At 37.8% G+C, this 18675-nt stretch overlaps 1 protein-coding gene across 1 annotated transcript in view; it reads right to left on the reverse strand.

Moving 5' to 3' along the window:
* The window catches only part of CORIN (corin, serine peptidase), a 260935-nt gene that overhangs the window by 168898 nt on the left and 73362 nt on the right, over positions 1–18675 (reverse strand). Inside the window, 1 exon segment of the mRNA XM_079920067.1 lies at positions 12472–12679. Coding sequence (XP_079776193.1) covers positions 12472–12679 — 208 coding nt within the window.

The raw sequence follows: 18675 nt of genomic DNA on the forward strand, positions 1-18675 counted from the left end.
CTCTTGCATTCCTATACACTAATGATGAAAAATCTGAAAGAGAAATTAAGGAAACACTCCCATTTACCATTGCAACAAAAAGAATAAAATACCTAGGAATAAACCTACGTAAGGAGACAAAAGACCTGTATGCAGAAAACTGTAAGACACTGATGAAAGAAATTAAGGATGATACAAACAGATGGAGGGATATACCATGTTTTCGGATTAAAAGAATCAACACTGTGAAAATGACAACTACCCAAAGCAATCTACAGATTCAATGCAATCCCTATCAAACTACCAATGGCATTTTTCACAGAATTAGAACAAAAAAATTTCACAATTTGTATGGAAACACAAAAGACCCCAAATAGCCAAAGCAATTCTTTTTTTTTTTTTTAACATCTTTATTGGAGTATAATTGCTTTACAATGCTGTGTTAGTTTCTGCTTTATAACAAAGTGAATCAGTTATACATATACATATGCTCCCATATCTCTTCCCTCTTGCATCTCCCTCCCTCCCACCCTCCCTATCCCACCCCTCTAGGTGGTCACAAACCACTGAGCTGATCTCCCTGTGCTATGCAGCTGCTTCCCACTAGCTATCTATTTTACGTTTGGTAGTGCATATATGTCCATGCCACGCTCTCACTTTCTCCCAGCTTACCTTTCCCCCTCCCCATAACCTCAAGTACATTCTCTAGTAGGTCTGTGTCTTTATTCCCATCTTGTCCCAGGTTCTTCATGACCTTTTTTTTTTTTTGCTTAGATTCCATATATATGTGTTAGCGTACAGTATTTGTTTTTCTTTTTCTGACTTACTTCACTCTGTATGACAGACTCTAGGTCCATCCACCTCACTACAAATAATTCAATTTCATTTCTTTTATGGCTGAATAATATTCCATTGTATATATGTGCCACATCTTCTTTATCAATTCTTCTGCTGATGGACACCTAGGTGGCTTCCATGTCCTGGCTATTGTAAATAGAGCTGCAATGAACATTTTGGTACATGATTCTTTTTGAATTATGGTTTTCTCAAGGTATATGCCCAGTAGTGGGATTGCTGGGTCATATGGTAGTTCTATTTTTAGTTTTTTAAGGAACCTCCATACTGTTCTCCATAGTGGCTGTATCAATTTACATTCCCACCAACAGTGCAAGAGTGTTCCCTTTTCTCCACACCCTCTCCAGCATTTATTGTTTCTAGATTTTTTGATGACAGCAAGATCCTTTTTGACCCACCTCCTAGAGAAATGGAAATAAAAACAAAAATAAACAAATGGGACCTAATGAAACTTAAAAGGTTTTGCACAGCAAAGGAAACCATAAACAAGACCAAAAGACAACCCTCAGAATGGGAGAAAATATTTGCAAATGAAGCAACTGACAAAGGATTCATCTCCAAAATTTACAAGCAGCTCATGCAGCTCAATATCAAAAAAACAAACAACCCAATCCAAAAATGGGCAGAAATCTAAATGGACATTTCTCCAAAGAAGATATACAGATTGCCAACAAACACATGAAAGAATGCTCAACATCATTAATCATTAGAGAAATACAAAGCAAAACTACAATGAGATATCATCTCACACCGGTCAGAATGGCCATCATGAAAGCAATCTTGAGAAAGAAAAATGGAGCTGGAGGAATCAGGCTCCCTGAATTCAGACTATACTATAAAGCTACAGTAGTCAAGACAGTATGGTACTGGCACAAAAAAACAAATATAGACCAATGGAACACGATAGAAAGCACAGGGATAAACCCACGTGCCTATGGTCACAGTATTTTTGATAAAGGAGGCAATAATATACAATGGAGAAAAAACAGCCTCTTCAATAAGTGGTGCAGGGAAAACTGGACAGCTACATGTAAAAGAATGAAATTAGAACACTTCCTAACACCATACACAAATATAAACTCAAAATGGATTAAAGACCTAAATGTAAGGCCAGACACTATAAAACTCTTAGAGGAAAACATAGGCAGAATACTCCATGACATAAATCAGAGCAAGATCCTTTTTGACTGACCTCCTAGCAAAATGGAAATAAAAACAAAAATAAACAAGTAGGACCTAATGAAACTTAAAAGCTTTTGCACAGCAAAGGAAACCATAAACAAGACGAAAAGACAACCCACAGAATGAGAGAAAATATTTGCAAATGAAGCAACTGACAGAGGATTAATCTCCAAAATTTACAAGCAGCTCATGCAGCTCAATAACAAAAAAACAAACAACCCAATCCAAAAAGGGGCAGAAGACCTAAATAGACATTTCTCCAAAGAAGATAAACAGATTGACAACAAACCCATGAAAGGATGATCAACATCACTAATCATCAGAGAAATGCAAATCAAAACTACAATGAGGTATCACCTCACACCAGTAAGAATAGCCATCATCAAAAAATCTACAAACAATAAATCCTGGAGAGGGTGTGGAGAAAAGGGATCCCTCTTGCAATGTTGGTGGGAATGTAAATTGGTACAGCCACTATGGAGAACAGTATGGAGATTCCTTAAAAAACTAAAAGTAGAGCTACCATATGACCCAGCAATCCCACTACTGGGCATATACCCTGAGAAAACCATAATTCAAAGAGTCATGTACCACAATGTTCATTGCAGCTCTGTTTACAATACCCAGGACATGGAAGCAACCTAAGTGTCCATCGACAGATGACTGGATAAAAAAGATGTGACACATATATATAATGGAATATTACTTAGCCATAAAAAGAAACGAAACTGAGTTATTTGTAGTGAGGTGGATGGACCTAGAGTCTGTCATACAGAGTAAAGTAAATCAGAAAGACAAAAACAAATACCGTATGCTAACACATATATATGGAATCTAAAAAAAAAAAAGAAAAAGGTTCTGAAGAACCTAGGGCCAGGACAAGAATAAAGACACAGACATAGAGAATGGACTTGAGGACACCGGGAAGGGGAAGTTGGGACGTAGTGAGAGAGTAGCATGGACATACATACACTACCAAATGTAAAATAGATAGCTAGTGGGAAGCAGCCGCATAGCACAGGGAGATCAGCTCGGTGCTTTGTGACCACCTAGAGGGGTGGGATAGGGAGGGTGGGAGGGAGATGCAAGGAGATATGGGGATATATGTATATGCATAGCTGATTCACTCTGTTATAAAGCAGAAACTAACACATCATTGTAAAGCAATTATACTCCAATAAAGATGTTAAAATAAAAGAATACAGTAAATTTTATAAGCAGAAAAATTTGATACTTTTTACTAAAAGATTATCAGTAAAATTCAACTCAAAAGTGGTATAGTAATATAATGGTGTGCAGTAGTAGAAATATTGAAAATAAACTGGATGGTGGGGAAGAGGTTTTGTAATTCTGGTATAGCAAATATTTTTGAAAAAATCATTCCTGTGTCAACTTTGATGCCATCTTGATTGTTCACCTAGAGGCCATCTCAGTAATCTGGCCATCTTTAGTAATAGGATGGAGTTAGAACAGGAAAACCGCATCATCTGTATATTTGAAATGACAGGCAAATTTTACTCTAACTTTAAATAATGGTAACTAGATTATGGGGTCATTTTTCTAGGGAACTCTGCTGCTTCTAAAAAGGAAGCCTAGGACCTTGATAAGAAATGAACAAACTGTGCCTTCCAGAAAAAGGAATTTTAGATACCTCTTGTTTCTGTCAACATTCTTTTTCTTCCTCTCGAGTGGCTGAAACAAAAGTATGTCTAGAACTTTTATTTACCTAACAGGATTGTAGCAAAACCAAAAGCTTAAAAGGTGAACACAAGGTGAATAGAAGATAGCAACATGGCAGAATTCCAATCTTGATTTTAGGAGCAGAACGCCGATTTCAGGCTGAAAAGCAAGCTGATCTTAATACCTAGAGTCAAAAATTCTATTTTCTACCGTGAACCTTTCAACTCTGAGCAAAAGCCAAGCCACCCAAGGCACACAGGTGTTCCCAGCAGATAATCTGACATTTCCCCAAGGTGACACACTGTAAATATTTGTTTAACATTTATTTAGCTGAGAACCTGACAGTTGCAACAGAGAAAAAGAGGGCTTTGTCTGGCAGGGTCCCAATCTGCAAGCCCCACTGGGCAAAACAGAAGTCCTGCAGATAACTGGGCCCATCGTTTCTGAAGGCAGTTAGGTGACTCCTTGCTGCTACTGGATCCATGGGAGTGTCAACACAACCCTCCCCAAGGCCCCCAACTGGATTCTCTATTATTACCAAAGCAAATATAAAAGTGTCCCTGAGAAAAGTTATGGTAGATTTAATTTTCTTCTATTTTCATAAGTTTTTAGAGCTCCTTTAATCAGGGCCATGGGCCATGAGTGAACCTGCCCCTTAATCTATGGGAAACTAATTGACCATAAGATGCTGGACTCCTTGTCCCATTTTCTCCACTAAGCTCTCACCAGTCAGTTTAAATATCTCTAGTGATAACAACTCACCATTTCCTGAAACAACATTTCATATATATACAACTTTAGTATCCATAAAGTTCTCACTTTAGTTAAGTTAGAATTTACTTCTTTATGACTTTCAGTTCCTGGTTCCATTTTTGCCCTGTGGAAGCATAGAGAAAAAGTGTGCTCCCTCTTCCAGTCGTGGCCCAGGAGATTGGAGGGTGGCCACTGTGCACCCTCAGGGCCTCACATCTCCAGGTCCCCCAACTATTCTTCACATGAACAGATTCTGAACCACTGTCCTGGTCATTTTTCTTTAAACATGTTTATCACTGTTTTGTTTCTGCTCTGTACATGAACCTTACATCTAAGATTTTCAACTACAGTTGACCTAAAGTCTTTTTAACTGATGCATATGAGTCAGTATTAAAACAAAAGCACTGAACCACCAAGTTAATCCTCAAGAACAATCTAGTGTTTCCTCCTCTATTAGATCCAGGATTTTGACAGAAATGAACAAGAACAAGTTAATGTACTTTAGCTGGTTGTTCTGCCAACGGATGCTCACTCAGAAGGAAGTTAAATCATCTCTGGGAATACCATCCAACTCAATTTAAAGTTGTAATTATTTAACACACATACAGAATTTGATTTATGCATGAGTTTTCAGGAACGTATCAATTATACAAAGCAATGCACAACCATTATCAATGGAGTTTGAACTCCCATTTACCTAGACATTTAGGGGAGCTCCCTAATGGAAGAGTTTATTTATTGATCCATTTATTCCAACAAATATTTATTGAGCACCTACTATGTGTTGGGCACTGCTCTGAACACTGGGTATACAACAGTGTGCAAAGTCAGTAAGTTCTCTGCCATTGTGGTGCTTATAAAGTAAGACAGACAACATACAGACAAGCAAAAAGGGACACAGCCTTGCTGCAGTGTAAGATAACAGAACTACCGAGGGTGATCAGAGAATATTTCTCCACAGAGATGTCTTTTGAACAGAGGGCATAGATCAAGGGGATAGATCCATCCTGGCAAAGGGAACAGCATGTGAAAAGGAAGCTGGGGAAAGGTGGGCATTTTTGAGAAAGGTCAGTGCAGCTGTGGCAGGGTTGATGACACCAGAGAAGCAAGGAAGGTTTCAAAAGCCATGGCAAAAAGTTCAGCTTATAATCTAAGTCTAAGAGAAAGCCCTTGAATGGGTAGAGGCAGGGGAGTGACATCATCTAATTTGTGCTTTTATTTTTTTTCCCTTTCAGTTTTATTTAGACATAACTGACATACAGCACTGTGTAAGTTTAGGATGTACAGCTAATGATGACCACAATAGGTTTAGAAAATATCCATCATCTCATACAGATACAAAATTAAAGAAATAGAAAAAAATATTTTTCCTTGTGATGAGAATTCTTAGGATCTACTCTCTTTAACAACTTTCATGTAATAACGTACGGCAGTGCTAATTGTGTTTTTATATCATAATGTTGACAGCTAAGTGGAAAATGGATTAGAAGATGAAAAGAATGAGAAAAATATGCAAATCTTGCACCTCTGAAAGAGGTGATGAAGTTTATACCCTCCCAGAAACTCACACACCATCTCTGACTACCATATCAATAATAGTACTATTTATATTTAATAATAATTTACTTATTGTTTATAACAATACTACTTATGGAGAAGTTACTGTGTGCTAGAGAGTGCAGAGCATATATGAGCACTGTATAAATCATTCTGTTTAATACACACAAACCAACCCTATGAAGAGGGTATTATCACTTTAATTAAACAGATGAGGAAACTGAAGGTCAGGAAGGCCAACTGAAGTGCCCAAGGTCTTATAATTGGCAATTGGCAGAGCTGTGGTTTGAATCAGGTTTCATCTGCCCCCCAAACTTTCAAGTGCATTCTCTGCATTTACCAGATTAATTTCTCTAGGCTCCAGTGAACATATTTATTTGGGGAAAAGCATAGCGTTTCTGAAGAAGTTCATTTGAAGAACCTCACTCAACCTCTTCCACAATCCTATAGGGATTGAGTACATGACAGAAAACTGTCCGGTAGATCCCAGGTTTGAGATATAATCTTTAATCTCTAGTCATTTAGCTAGATAAAGAATTTTTTTCAGATAATTTATCTATTTTCTTGACTAAAAAGTGGATAGCAGAACCTGACATATCTCATCTTTTTTTTGGACAAGTTCAATTAGGTCCTGCATGAGAAATACTGACCCCAAAATAGATGTATTAGCTAAACTTTGATCAGGACGTGATGATCCAGGTATTGTGCTAAATGCTTTAATATGAGTTATCTTAGTCAAAAATCAAAAAATATGGAACACTTCACAAATCTGCATGTCATCCTTGCATTGGGACCACGCTAATCTTCACTGTATTGTTCCAATTTAGTATACATGCTCCCAAAGCAAGCACTAGATAAGAATTTTTTATTTCATGTCTACAGATGTTAAGGATATCTGCTAAGCACCTAGGGTCAAATCAACACTCCAGAGGAAAAAAACCAATAGAAAACACATCCATTTTTAAATGTTAACGATTTATTTCATGAGCAAAGTTTCCCTGCAAAGTATTAGAGGATGTGAGTAGGGTGATGATGATCAGCAATATCTCCTGGGTGTCTTCCAGAAGCAAAGCCAAGGCGGGACCTCTCAGGCCAGTTAACCCCGCTTCAGCTTTGATAAATTCATAGACCTATTATTTCAACCCAGAGGGAAAGGGTGATAGCTACATATCAAAAGCATGTGGCTGCAATGTTTGCTTCCTCTTCCAAACACAGAGATTTTAAGCGTATCCAAAAGTCATCCAGGGGCTTCCCTGGTGGCGCAGCGGTTGAGAGTCCGCCTGCCAATACAGGGAACACGGGTTCGTGTCCCGGTCCGGGAAGATCCCACATGCCGCAGAGCGGCTGGGCCTGTGAGCCATGGCCGCTGAGCCTGCACGTCCGGAGCCTGTGCTCCGCAACGGGAGAGGCCACAACAGTGAAAGGCCCGCGTACAGCAAAAAAAAAAAAAAAAAAAAAAAAAAGTCATCCAGAAACATCTGTTATTCTCCTGGCCTAGGAATTGTTCATCTTTCTCTACCTACATGCTGATATTTTTAAGCTATTCATTCTAGCCCACATATTTTTAGGGCTACCTGAATTGTTTATCAGTCAAATCTCTATATTTTGAGTTATATTTCATTGAATCAATATAGTTATGGATTATCCTGTATTATAAGATATCCTTTAATTATCCTGTATTATAGTCCATGATACACACGCTTATTTTTTAATAAATGAAACACTTAATGAAACTGTTAAAGTTCATTGTTATATAATATAGTTGAGTACAGTTGAGGTCTCAAAGGGACAGGTTAAAAACCATACTACTTATACATCCCACTCTACCTTTTTTTTTTTTTTTTTTTTTTTTTTTTTTTTGGCGGTACGCGGGCCTCTCACTGTTGCGGCCTCTCCCGTTGCGGAGCACAGGCTCCAGAAGCGCAGGCTCAGCGGCCATGGCTCACGGGCCCAGCCGCTCCGCGGCATATGGGATCCTCCCGGACCGGGGCACGAACCCACGTCCCCTGCATCGGCAGGCGGACTCTCAACCACTGCGCCACCAGGGAAGCCCCACTCTACCTTTTTAGATTAAAGTCTAAATGTTATTAAGTACCTATTTTCTCTAGGATGGAATATAAGCAATTCTCTATTATTTGAATAGTAGAGTAGTAGAGAAAATGAGTAGAACAAATGATCCAAAATAGTGAAATATAAGAAAAAAATGTTTGATATATAAAAATATAAGAATTATTTTCTACAATACATTTTACCTTTCTGAACTTATTTTACTTATTAAATTTAGCTTGCAGATCTCATGCACATGCTAAATGAAAGCAGGAAGCACTGGTCTGAAAGTACAATCATAAAATTAAATATAATAATGAATGTAATAAAATGTAGGACAAGTCCCTGAATGATACCTGAAAATTGACTATAAATTATTACCCACTGTAACAGAAAATGGAAAACTCTCCTATGAGAGCATTTCTCAGGATGAACCAGGTCAGGAGAAAAACAAATTTTACCTAAAAGTACCCTGAAGACTCTGGGCAGCTTAACTAGAATTTTACAACTGATTTAGCTGAGAGTAGAGATTGAATTATCAGAAAAAGGATGATCAAAATGAGTTAAGAGTCCCCTGGAGACTGAATGCACTCTCTTTCATTGTCTTATATGAAATTTATATCAGTATATATAAATTTCATGGTAAAGAGAGAACTTTCATGTTAAAGAGAGAAACTCTTTTATATAAGTATATAAATTTATATAAGTATATATACACACTCCTGAGTCCATAGAGAAATTAAAGCAAAGAGATGTAAATGAAATTGTTTGAAATTAGGGAGAAATGGAATCCAACTCTAGCAGCCTTAAGTATTCTACCTAATTTTCTTTTAATCCATGTAGTATCCTACATTTTTTCTAGAATCCTTCAATATTTAGCATATGTTAGAAATACTCTGTGCTCTCAATGTCATTAGTACTGCCCCTCCTTTCCAATTCACTGATAGCTATTGCTGACATTTACTGAGCTCTTCATAAAAACCCCTGCACTGTCATTTAATCCTCACGTGAACTTTGTAAAGCACAATGATTATCTCCATTTTACAGATGAGTGGGCTGAGACACGCAGCTCCAGAGCCTGTGTATTGAATGGCGACCCCCAAAAGGCACGTCCACGTCCTAACCTCGGGAACCTGTGAATGTGACCTTATTTGGAAAAATGGTCTTTGTGGCTGTAATTAAGTTAAAGACCTTGCGATGATGAGATCATCTTGGGTTATCTGGATGGGCCCTAAATCCACTGACAAGTGTCCTCACAAGAGCAGACGCACACAGACGAGAAGGCCATGTGAAGGTAGAGGCAGAGACTGGAGTGATGTGGCCACAAGTCAAGAGTGATTGAAACCACTGGAAGGAAACTGGCAAAGAAAGGAAGTGAGCCTCTCCCCGGGACCCTGGCACAGTCCCCACCAGACTTTGGACTTCTAGCTTCTAGAACTGTGAGATAATAAATTTCTGTTTAAGCCACCCAGCTTGTAGTAATTTGTTATGGCCGCCCTAGAAAATTAAGACAATCACCACGCTATAATGCCACTGTTCTAGGAACATAAAGGGCCTCTCTACTACCATGCCATAGTTTGACTCTTCGGAAAGATCTAACAGAGTTTCTCTCTTTACCATGAAAGTACCCTCTGCAAATGATTCTTTCAGGGGAAACATTTTCCTGAATGTGGTGTCTGTTAACAGTGCTGCTATACTTACTTCTACAATTCAGAATCTATTGTTTCTTTTCTACTCAGTTTTTATTTTACGGCAATGTAGGTTTTTTCCAGTTAAAATAATAAAAACCTTCTCTAGGTCCATCCACCTCACTACAAATAACTCAGTTTCATTTCTTTTTATGGCTGAGTAATAGTCCATTGTATATATGTGCCACATCTTCTTTATCCAGTCATCTGTTGATGGGCATTTAGGTTGCTTCTATGTCCTGGCTATTGTAAATAGAGCTGCAATGAACATTGTGGTACATGACTCTTTTTGAATTATGGTTTTCTCAGGGTATATGCCCAGTAGTGGGATTGCTGGGTCGTATGGTAGTTCTATTTGTAATTTTTTAAGGAACCTCCATACTGTTCTCCATAGTGGCTGTATCAATTTACATTCCCACCAACAGTGCAAGAGGGTTCCCTTTTCTCCCCACCCTCTCCAGCATTTATTGTTTGTAGATTTTTTGATGATGGCCATTCTGACCAGTGTGAGATGATAGTGAAGTAAGTCAGAAAGAGAAAAACAAATACTGTATGCTAACACATATATATGGAATCTAAAAAAAAATGGTCATGAAGAACCTAGAGGCAAGACGGGAATAAAGATGCAGACCTACTAGAGAATGGACGTGAGGATATGGGGAGGGCAAAGGGTAAGCTGGGACAAAGTGAGAGAGTGGCATGGACATATATACACTACCAAACGTAAAATAGATAGCTAGTGGGAAGCGGCCACATAGCACAGGGAGATCAGCTTGATGCTTTGTGACCACCTAGAGGGGTGGGATAGGGAGGGTGGGAGGGAGGGAGACGCAAGAGGGAAGAGATATGGGAACATATGTATATGTATAACTGATTCACTTTGTTATAAAGCAGAAATGAACACACCATTGTAAAGCAATTATACTCCAATAAAGATGTTAACAATAATAATAATAATAAAAACCTTTGTCTATTTAAAACTTTCTTTGTACATTAAATTAGTACAAATAACATGTAACCTATCTGTACTTAAAAATGCAATTCATTTTCTCATTACTACTCTGAAAACTTTCTAACATTTTAATTCAGAAAATAATTGATGTTATATATGATTATGTACTTAACAGTGCTTTGAAATTTTAAAAAACTGTATACTTACTAATTCAGATATTCCATAACATACTTTTATTGATTTAGTCTCACTGAAAATTATTACTTCAATATAATATAATATCGAAATTACATTATTTCAATATGATATAATATTGAAATTGTATTACTTCAAAAAGGTGGGAATGCGTTCAAAGGTACAAACTTCTAGTTATAAAATAAATAAGTCATGGAGATGTAATGTACAGCATGGTGACTATGGTTAATAATACCATATTGTTGGGCTTCCCTGGTGGTGCAGTGGTTGAGAGTCCGCCTGCCGATGCAGGGGACATGGGTTCGTGCCCCAGTCCAGGAAGATCCCGCATGCCGCGGAGTGGCTAGGCCCGTGAGCCATGGCCGCTGAGCCTGCGCGTCCGGAGCCTGTGCTCCGCAACGGGAGAGGCCACAACAGTGAGACGCCCACGTACCGCAAAAAAAAAAAACAAAAACATGTTGTATATTTGAAAGTTAAGAGAGATCTCAAAAGTTCTCATCACAAGAAAAAAAATTTGTAACTGTGTGGTGATGGATGTTAACTAGACCTATTGTAGTGATCACTTCACAATATACACATACATTGTATCTTTAGGTTGTACACCTGAGACTAATATAATGTTATATGTCAATTATACCTCAATTTAAAAAAAAAAAAGAAATGAGCTTACAAGACACATACACAAGTACACCGACTCACATGTTCGCCCCCACCCTCCCAAAAAAGAAAATTCTTTCTAATCCTATTCGATATTGTGCTGTACAGTCTCTGTTTGTCGCTCTGCATCTACCCTTCACCCTCCTCACCCTGCTCTGGGCTCCAGTGTAGACCATAAGAATCACCCAGCATCTCACCCGTACCTGATTTAGATGAGATTTGGGACTTCTGAACTGATGATATTGGGATGAGATTTTGGATCTCATCTATTGCACTCATATCAATTGCTCACCCTTGCCCAATTGTTGTGGGTGAGTTCAGTCGGTAGGAGGCCCTGGCAGAGGAGAGGGCAAGAGGAGAGTGAGGTCAGGGCATCTATTCCTTCTTCTCTCTCCCTGCAGGACTGAAGGGCTGGCAGTGGCTGTGCCCCTCTGTCTCGAGTCACAGAACTTGGCTTGTCGGGAGACCCCCTGCCCACAACTACAGCTTTTTCCAGGTCTGCCTGCTCTTTGCCTCTTTCAAGTCTTGAGTAGTGGAACTGCATCGCATTATCATGAGACCCTGGTGCCTCTCATCCTTACTTGTTCTCTTAACCCTGCCCACACCCCCATAAATCGTCTCTCCAAAAAAATCTTTTCCATCGCCCTTGGAGTGTGCTGTCTTCTACCAGACCCTCAGCGAAACAGCTACTGACTACCCCAGCTGATAACCTCCATCTAATAGCCTGAATGATTGCTTCCCATAAATCAAATTATCCCAGATTTCCCAAAAATGTCTACTTCAAAAGGATTACAACTGGTGTGGGATTTTTTTTTTTCCTTTAACAACAACCAAAATAAAAGTGGGTAGCTCGGGATGATTTTGTTCTTCTCAGACACTTCTGCTACCACTGACTCTTATCACTGAATGCTTTTCATTCCAAAATACCTGTCATCACCATCACCGATGCACTCGGGGAAGGCAAGGCTGCAGCCAAAAAGCATGATATGTTGATAGCAACCAAGGCGATGGAGGTACATGAAGAACTTGAGGAACTTCTCCATTTCCATGTTTTTGACAATAGAGAGGAGAGGTGTCAGCGTGGTGTGGTAGGGCAGCATCTGACACTGGCTGTGAGTGATGTTCATGCAGGCACCTGAGAAGGCAAGACAATTATGTTTAGGAAAAGACACATCAGAATTATATGTTTATAAACTCATTTGATATGATAGACTAATGTGTTCATACAATAAAATATATTCTGTAAGTCAGAATGATTATAGATATACAGTAAGGCACATACATACATAGCAGCATTATAATTGCCAAGATATGGAAGCAACCTAAGTGTCCATCAACAGATGAATGAATAAAGATGTGGGGTATATATATATATATACCACGTCTGTATTGTATAATACGGGAAATATAACCAATATTTTATAGTAACTATAAATGGAATGTAACCTTTAAAAATTGTATAAAAATAAATTTTTTAAAAAGAAAGCAAGAAAAAAGTGTGTGTGTGTGTGTGTGTATGTGTGTGTGTGGTCATGAAATCAAGCTGCCAATACTCACAAAAGGATAGCATCTGTGTGCTGGGAAAATGTGTGGAAAAATACACTCTCACACCTAGCCAATGGGCAATCACTATTCTGGATCACAGCTGGGAAGGGCAATATGTATCAAAAAAATATTTTAAACATGCATAGCCTTTGACACTGTAATATTTCTAAAAATTTATAGGGAATTAATCATGGTTGTGCACATGGATTTATCTACAGGGATCTTCATCTCTGCACAGTTTATACTTTTTAAAAGATAGCAATCACCTAAACATTCAACAAAGGGAACTGGTTTAAAATATTATGGAACAAACAACAGAATGCTCAGCTACATGAAAGATGCCTTAGAAGACTATTAATCACATAGAATGAGACTTATAATAAATAAAAATTGCAAATCACAAAACAATATGTATACCATGATCCTGTCTTTAAAAATACACGATTATTCAAGGATTTCCAAACCTGCCCATGTTTAGGGTCAGCTCAGAGACTCTGACCTCATTTTCTTCCAAGCTGGCTCTCCCGAGCATTATCACCTCCATGGCCTTTCCTTCTCCTTCATGCCATAAATTTGCATGGTTGGCCAAAAACTTAAGGGCATGACATTTTTTTGGACCTCATCAAACTCATAATACAAAATGGGAAATAAAAGAATCAGAAAAGAAGAAAAATCCAGATTAAAATCTGTATATAGAACACAGATAGACATAAACATGAATTCAGCTTTGCATGAGGGCCGAGGTGGGGAGTTCGGGGCAAGTTTCACAAGTATGACACTCAAATCTTTTAGGAGGGAAGTTAAAATGCATTTCAGTTTGGGGAGCATTAGAGGCTGGAATAAGGTATAGAGAGTAGACTTCAAAATGACACAATTATATGTATTGTGCTATAAGCAGAAAAGCTTGCTTAGAGGAGCTAAGAGTAAATTTATCTCCAACAAAAATATGAAACCATTCATGAAGAATTCAGTATCAAGAAAACATTTATTACAAATCAAGCTTGTGCCAGGCACCACAACAGGTATTCAGATCTCCTAGTTCAGAATTATCTCATTTTCACAACCCAGTAAAGTGATATCATATCTATATTACACATGAGGAAATTCAATATCAGAAACCCTAAGACATCTGCCCAGGAGTGCACAGCTATTATGTGGAAATTCCAGATCTTCAAACCTATGGTTTCTGAGAAATTTCCATTTGGAGCCACCCTAAGCTAATGCAAAGGGGGTTATGATGTGAAAAACAGTTCTTTAAGAAGTTAATTCCTAATGGCCCATGAAAGGAAGAGGCTAAAAAGCACATAGTGATATATCACATAGTCTGTATTTAAATGCATAGATAATATACCATGTATTCTGATCACATTATCATTCATTTTACATTGCATTATTTTCTTTAGGGGTCATCAGCTTTGGGGTTTATACACTTGATTATAAACCATATTTGGTGAGATGACCAACAGGCTCATTTACCCCACCAAGGCAAAGAAAACACAACACCGAGAGAGCATTTGAAAAATACATGATAATGAGGAAAATCATATTTTGGTTGGCTATACTATGTTCATGGCAGTGTGAGTTGCACAAAAGAGATTTCCTAATAGCAAATTCCCTTGGGAAAAGAGAAAATGATAAAATAATAGTCTGAAACCTTAAAATATGTCTCAAAATAATTGGTATGGACAAAAATAATAATGTCTTATATTTATAAAATGGTTTTCTAAAGTTTTCCAAACCACTCTTATTAGGATTATAATCTCTCATTATAAATGAAGAAACTAAGGCTCTCATAGGTATGTAGGTAGATAGAAAGGTGATGGATGGATGGACGGGAATGGGTAGACAAATAGGTAGCCAGGGAGACAGACAAAAAGTGATTTGCAGGGACTACCCTGGTGGCACAGTGGTTAAGAATCCACCTGTCAATGCAGGGGACACGGGTTCAATCCCTGGTCCAGGAGCATACCACATGCCGCAGATCAACTAAGCCCGTGCACCACAACTACTGAGCCTGTGCTCTAGAGCCCGAGAGCCACAACTATTGAGCCCACGCACTGCAACTACTGAAGCCTGTGTGCCTAGAGCCCGTGCTCTGCAACAAGAGAAGCCACCACAATAAGCCCGTGCACCACAGTGAAGAGTAGCTGTGGTGTACCCGCTTGCAGCCACTAGAGAAAGCCTGTGCAGCCAAAGATAAATTAATTAATTAATTATTTAAAAAAGTGATTTGCAGACAGACACCCAGTCAGTAATAGAAGCAGGACTGATACATGTGTCCTCCACCTCTTAGGACAACATTCCTCCCACTATACCGCAGCTGTCGGTAGCAGAGCAAATGCCAAAGGAATTCAAGAGCAAGAATTCAATGTAGAGTGAACAATCAGGGAAGATTTAATGAAGAGGAAGAACTTGATTTGCTGGTTGAAAGATATCTATGGTCTGGACTGGCAGAAGGGTTAAAAACTGAGAGAGAAGCATTGACATATATACACTACCAAATGTAAAATAGACAGCTAGTGGGAAGCAGCCGCATAGCACAGGGAGATCAGGTTGGTGCTTTGTGTCCACCTAGAGGGGTGGGATAGGGAGGGTGGGAGGGAGACGCAAGAGGGAGGGGATATAGGGACATATGTATACATATAGCTGATTCACTTTGTAATACAGCAGAAACTAACAACATTGTAAAGCAATTATACTCCAATAAAGATGTTAAAAAAAAAAAACAAAACAGGGTACTTAACGAGTGGTAGAGAAAAATTACTACAAAGACAGAATCATAATTGCATGTAACACAGAATGACCAAAACACTTGAATCTGGGCAGAAAGGTTCAACAAACTTAGCTGAGAATTTGCTAACAGCCAACAAATATAAAAGGGAATTACTCTTTAAGACTCTTGATTTCAGGCCTTTTATATTCAAGTAAGTGTGTAAATTTCCTATCATTCCTACTGTCTCAACCTGTGTGTCAAATATTCTTTTTTCCCAGAATGTTCCATTGTCTTTGAAACATGTAACTCTAGTTTTGTATTTGTGCACATTCTCACGAGGGGCAAATGAGTTTTCATAAGTCAGTTACATGCTGGGCACCAGGCAGAGTCATTTCTCTGAGGTGAAAGGGAAGGGCACTTTTGGAAATGGACTCATTTGTTGCTGCTCCCTCTAATTTGGTTTTCATAGGGTAAAGAAAAGGGTGGAATGTTTGTTTTTCTTCCCTGAGAATTTACTACTGAGTCTAATAGAAATTAGAAGTCAGGGTTGCTACATAAGAATGTATAAAAAATACAATAGATGTAATTAACCATACCGTTCCTATAGACATCATAATGTGTCTTTTAAATAACAGTTACTTCAAATTGGGGAACTTGGAGAGGAGAAGTTAGAAACAGATCTGAAGAGCAAAATTGCTTCCAGATTCAATGGATTTCTGGTGAAGCAGAAATATTTATTCTAATTAGCTCTTAAGTTCTAAAACAGCACTACTAATAAGGCACGATTTAATAACAAATTTTCAGAGTATGCACTGATTACAAGATAGGTCCCAATTTCAGAAAAAAATTAAATATGAAAAATAAAATGCTGCTTGCATTTGAGAAGATGAGTTTTTGATTTTTTGTTTTCTTAATCTAAGTAGTTTCTAGATCAAACTGGGGCTTTCTCTACTTATATCACATTGCTAACACTTCTAGATGCAGTAATTAGGAAGGAAAGATGGGTCTGTTTTAAGAGCTTTCCTTATGTTCATTTGGAAATTATGATAAATTCTGTGTTGTCTACTTCTGGAATTAGGTAATGTGGAGTTAGAAATTAGTTTCTTATATGCTTTTTTTTTAATGTAAAATTAACTTAAGAAACTTCTGACTTACACAGAATTTATTTCAACAATGGGTTCTTTTAAAAATCCATTAAAATCAAATAAAAATCATTTTTAAATAAAAGCAAAATAGTATCTAAACCATAATGATTATAACAGATAATAGTGTTATTAGACAGGAAAAATCTTCTTAAATTAAAAATCATGAAATATCAACTTTCTAAAGTACTTTGCTATCTTTTGTCTAATAACCTAACAGGAAAACTTGGTAACCTTTCTGACTTCCTATTTATGATTTCACACTTAATTGAAGGACTACTGGTAAAGATTCCACTGTAACAGGAGGCAATATTTTAACAGAGCATGGTTGGTTTGCCCTAACTTAGCTAAACTGACTTATTTTGACTCATGAATTTGCTTCACAGGATTTCCTCGTGGAGGCTTCTACATTTGTCTTACTTCCACATCCTGAGAATTCGATGGGGTTGTAAAGGAGAGTTCTCTGTACACAGCCCTTTTCAGTGGTTTGGGAAGAAAGTCATGGCAGGGTTAGCCTCTTCACACGTTTTCCTTTTCATTTCTGCCATCCGGTCTGTCAAATTTTGTTGTTGTTTTCCCAGATGATATCTTTTATTCCCACCTCTACAGTTTAAATTCCAGCCTTTTATGGTCATATCTCCCACTTTTATCTGAATATTTTTGCCCTCAATATTTACTGTAAAACTGTAACACTCCTGGCATTGTTCTTGGCCCTTCCACATACATTGGCTCATTTGCCCTCCTCGCAAGTTACTCAGTTTCACAGCTGAGGAAACAAGGTTAAGTAATTTCCCACAAGATGCACACAGCTAAACCTAAATATCCAACAACAGAGCCATGGATAAAGAGGATGTAGTATAGATACAATGGAAAATTACTCAGCCATAAAAAAAGAATGAAATAATGCCATTTGCAGCAACATGGATGGATCTAGAGATTATCATGATAAGTGAAGTAAGTCAGACAGAGGAAAATAAATATATGATATCACTTACATGTGGAATCTAAAAAAAATTGATACAAATGAACTTATTTACAAAACAGAAATAGACTCACAGACACAGAAAAAAAAGACTTATGGTTACCAAAGGGGAAAAGGTGGGGAGGGACAAATTAGGAATTTGGGATTAACATATATACACTATTATACATAAAATAAACAATAAGGACCTACTGTATGGCACAGGGAACTATATTCAATATCTTGTAATAATCTGTAATGGAAAAGAATTTGAAAATATATATATATATAAAACACACACACACATACATAACTGAATCACTTTGTTGTACATCTGAAACTAACACAACATTGTAAATCAACTATACTTCAATAAAAAAAATTTTTAAGTTAAAGATTCACACAGCTAATAATGTCAAAGCTGAAATTCAACTCAAGTCATCCTAACCCAAATCCAAGTCTCTTTCCATCAACAGCTGTGTCCATAATCCAAACATTATAGTTGAAGACATTGTCTCCCCTGAATTTTTCTTTTTTTTGTTAAAGTTATTGTGACACAGTACTGCTCATTTTATTTTTACTTATTTATTTTTAAATTTATTTATTTATTTTGGCTGCGTTGGGTCTTCACTGCTGTGCATGGGCTTTCTCTAGTTGCAGTGAGCAGGGGCTACTCTTTGTTGTGGTGCACGGGCTTCTCATTGCAGTGGCTTCTCTTGTTGAGGAGCACGGGCTCTAGGCACCGGACTTCAGCAGTTGTGGCACATGGG

This window comes from Stenella coeruleoalba (assembly GCF_951394435.1).
Source record: "Stenella coeruleoalba genome assembly, chromosome: 4".
Classification (NCBI taxonomy): domain Eukaryota; kingdom Metazoa; phylum Chordata; class Mammalia; order Artiodactyla; family Delphinidae; genus Stenella; species Stenella coeruleoalba.